The sequence below is a fragment of the Polistes canadensis genome, unplaced genomic scaffold, assembly GCF_001313835.1.
Source record: "Polistes canadensis isolate GaletaPanama2010 unplaced genomic scaffold, ASM131383v1 scaffold_28, whole genome shotgun sequence".
Lineage (NCBI taxonomy): Eukaryota > Metazoa > Arthropoda > Insecta > Hymenoptera > Vespidae > Polistes > Polistes canadensis.
The window spans coordinates 155,197-158,508 of record NW_014569575.1 but is presented as its reverse complement, the minus strand read 5'-3'; the positions used below and the strand labels follow the sequence as shown (position 1 = coordinate 158,508).

Below are 3,312 nucleotides of genomic sequence, written 5' to 3'. Positions count from 1 at the left end.
CAAATAAGTGAAATACATCAAATCAAGTTGATAGTGATTTAAAATATTTAAATATTTAATAGGATTGCACTTTTATTTATTTTGTTAGAAAAGATGTAGAATTTTATATAATTTGTAGGTTTGCATTCGAATTATTTTGATCGTATGTAAATGATTCGATTAAATTTCACGCATACTCCTTTCATGGTGACCTAAATTAAGCGCGTAGGTTTGAACGTAGAACATCTCCCGAACGTTGTTGGATAAAATAACGTTCGTAGCAAGCGCTTATAGGATCAACAACGGTATTACGGTGCGAGTTTTTTAAAAAAAATATGGAGTTCGTAAGTGGGGGTCTAACGTTGGTTAAGACATTAAGATCTGCTGATGTGGATGCTGAAGGATTGGTCTATGTCATATAAAATCGTATTTTATTGAAAAATTTGTATATTGTGCAATTTCAAGGATTGATATATATATGAAAATAAAAATTTGTTCATATTTTTATATTTTTTCAATATTAAAAACAATGCAAGAGCTCACAGTTTTTCAAATTTTATTTATTCTAACTATTTCGGCTACTGCTATTCCAAAACCGGAGGACGGGCCTAAACAACGTGTACTGCATAAGGTAAATAAAAATAGACATTTAATTAGAAATGAATGATGAAAGTCACAAAATAAATGTCCATTTAATTACTAATTTAAATTACATTAGTTTTAATAAAAATGATACAAAAGTATGTAACCTTAATTTATTTGCCTTTTAGAAATTTATTTTTACATATTTTTTTCGTACTAAATAAATAAATAAAATATAAGAAATGTCTATAAATACATGTAATTTAAATTTATATTTAATTATGCAAAATATTTTTATACATGTATTGTATGTCTATATGTATAATTATAGGATTTAAGTGATCAGGAACATTATATTAACTCACAACATAATCCAAGTTACGATCATGAGGCTTTCCTTGGAGAAGATGCCAAAACATTTGATCAATTAAGTCCTGAGGAAAGTACTAGAAGATTAGGAATAATTGTTGATAAAATAGATGCGGACAAAGATGGATTTGTTACCAAGGAAGAACTTAAAGATTGGATATTGTATACTCAGCGGCGATATATTCAAGATGATATTAATCATCAATGGGCATCATATAATTTAAAAGAAAAAGATAAGCTACCATGGAAAGAATATAAAGACAAACTTTATGGACATATCAATGAAAATGAAAGTAATAATCAAGATAAATTAGAAGAGGAAACATTTTCTTATGAAGCGATGCTCAAAAGAGATCGCAGACGTTGGAGTGCAGCTGATCTTGATAACGATGATGCGCTTACAAAAGAAGAATTTGCTGCATTTCTGCATGCAGAAGAAGCTAATCATATGAAGGATATTGTAGTGTTAGAAACTATGGAAGATATTGATAAAGATGGAGATGGAAAAATATCAGTTGCTGAATATATTGGTAACTAAAATAAAATAATTATAAATGATAATATTTGCAATTCATATATTCAATTGTGTTATTATCTTTTTAGGAGACATGTATAGAGGTACAGACGAAGAAGAAGAGCCTGAATGGGTTAAGAATGAAAAAGAACAATTTTCATCTTACAGAGATAAAGACCGTGATGGTTTTATGGATTTTGAAGAGGTTAGTTAGCTATATCAAAGTATAACAATTCTTTTTATTTATTTTGATAAAAATCTGTTTGCCATTTTCTTAATAGGTAAAAAATTGGATTATTCCCGCGGACTTCGATGATGCAGAAGCAGAAGCCCGACATTTAATTTATGAAGTTGATACGGATGCTGATCAAAAACTTACTAAAGATGAAATATTAGATAAATATGATATTTTTGTTGGTTCTCAGGCAACTGATTTTGGACAAGCATTAACAAGACATGATGAATTTTAATAGCTTATCATATTTTTATAACAAAATTCTTACCAAAAATTCTTTATCATAAGCTTCAATGAACAAATTATTATATAATTTATAATATATATATATATTTACATGTATAAATCATGATTTTTTTATAAAAGTTTGCTTGTTATTATTTTTTAATATTATTATCAAATATGAAATACAGAAGTCATTGGACGACTATTTAAATAAATCACGAATATTTACCTTATTTATTTTCTATTTATATATATGTATAGTGTGTGATAACGATATCTGATAATTCTTTAACAAAAATTCTTTTCACACTATTTTTCAAAAGATATATAAGAATGTATGAGACATTAAATTATCTGACTATTGATCTTATCAGATTAAGCATGTTATCTCTATAGATTTGAAGCAGTGTTAAGAACAGTATCTATCAAAATGAATACTTTGAAGTTAATCATAATTTTAATTTGCTATGGGTGTTTTGCATTAGGTAATTATTAATTACCTATTAAGCAACTAAAAATTATGATAATTAATGTGTATTATATACATGTTTTAGATATACATTTTTTATTTATTTAATGCATTAAAATAGTTAATGGTTTTTTTTTATAGGAATTGACGAGCGGCCTTACTGTTTTAAATTTACTTGGCCAGGGGCAATGTCTTATAACAACACTTTAAAATTAAATTGTACAGGAAACTCATATCTTGGAGTGCCATGTGTAAAACCAATTATAGATGGATGTAAGTACTGAGTATAAATTGATACTATCGATAAATTCATATAGTTTCTTTGTACTGTTAGATGACAAGTACATATTTTAATTATATAGTGTAATTATTGTATAATGGATGATATTTATATTTCTCTTTCAGGGTTTTACCCAAATACGACTGAAATTTATTTAGATCATAAAGATGATAAAGATAATGAAGACTCAGCTATGTGTTATTTACAAAAAGGCTTGACATGTATTAAATATACTAATAAGTACAATAATGCAAGTAAGTTTGGTTTTGCTTTTTTATAAATACGAGTATTATTAATATCACTTTTATTTTTAGTTTTATTCGCTTCCCATTATTGTGGGAGAGTACTTGAAGATAAAACAACAGCTATTTCATCAGGATGCTTTAATTACGAAGTATATATATATTCAAATTTTATAAATTTATAAACCTACATATACATATTTATATTAATTTATTGTACCTTTATTTCTATAGACTGATGGTCATATAATTGAAGTTTGTGCTTGTCAATCTCAACCAGGAGAAGAACCATGTAACGTAGCAACAAAACAGATTGCTTCTATTTTAATGTTATTTCCCAGTATGATAATATTATTTTATTATTTTTATAATGTATAAAAAGTAAAAATATTATATTTAAAATTATAATATATATAT

The 3,312-nt window shown here is 26.1% G+C and overlaps 2 protein-coding genes across 2 annotated transcripts in view; both read left to right on the top strand.

Annotated features, from left to right (window-relative positions):
- Window positions 1–183: 183 nt before the first annotated feature.
- Window positions 184–2,137, top strand: LOC106783962 (calumenin). The gene is made up of 4 exons (XM_014742986.1): window positions 184–610; window positions 893–1,460; window positions 1,534–1,649; window positions 1,726–2,137. The coding sequence occupies exons 1-4, from the start codon at window positions 458–460 to the stop codon at window positions 1,912–1,914; spliced, it is 1,026 nt and encodes a 341-aa protein (XP_014598472.1). The 5' UTR covers window positions 184–457; the 3' UTR covers window positions 1,915–2,137.
- Window positions 2,138–2,343: 206 nt separating this feature from the next.
- LOC106783949 overlaps window positions 2,344–3,312 on the top strand; it is a 1,742-nt gene continuing 773 nt past the window's right edge. The window contains exons 1-5 of the mRNA XM_014742973.1: window positions 2,344–2,389; window positions 2,515–2,646; window positions 2,779–2,907; window positions 2,968–3,047; window positions 3,130–3,269. Of these exons, the coding sequence (XP_014598459.1) occupies window positions 2,562–2,646; window positions 2,779–2,907; window positions 2,968–3,047; window positions 3,130–3,269 (434 nt within the window). The 5' untranslated portion in view covers window positions 2,344–2,389; window positions 2,515–2,561. The remainder of the gene's footprint in view (window positions 2,390–2,514; window positions 2,647–2,778; window positions 2,908–2,967; window positions 3,048–3,129; window positions 3,270–3,312) is intronic.

Bases quoted from the DNA above. Each gene is read 5' to 3' on its own strand.
- LOC106783962 (XM_014742986.1), top strand. From the start codon at position 458: ATGAAAATAAAAATTTGTTCATATTTTTATATTTTTTCAATATTAAAA. The intron at 611-892 runs GTAAATAAAAAT...GTATAATTATAG, and splicing joins AACAACGTGTACTGCATAAG to GATTTAAGTGATCAGGAACA. The intron at 1,461-1,533 runs GTAACTAAAATA...TTATCTTTTTAG, and splicing joins ATCAGTTGCTGAATATATTG to GAGACATGTATAGAGGTACA.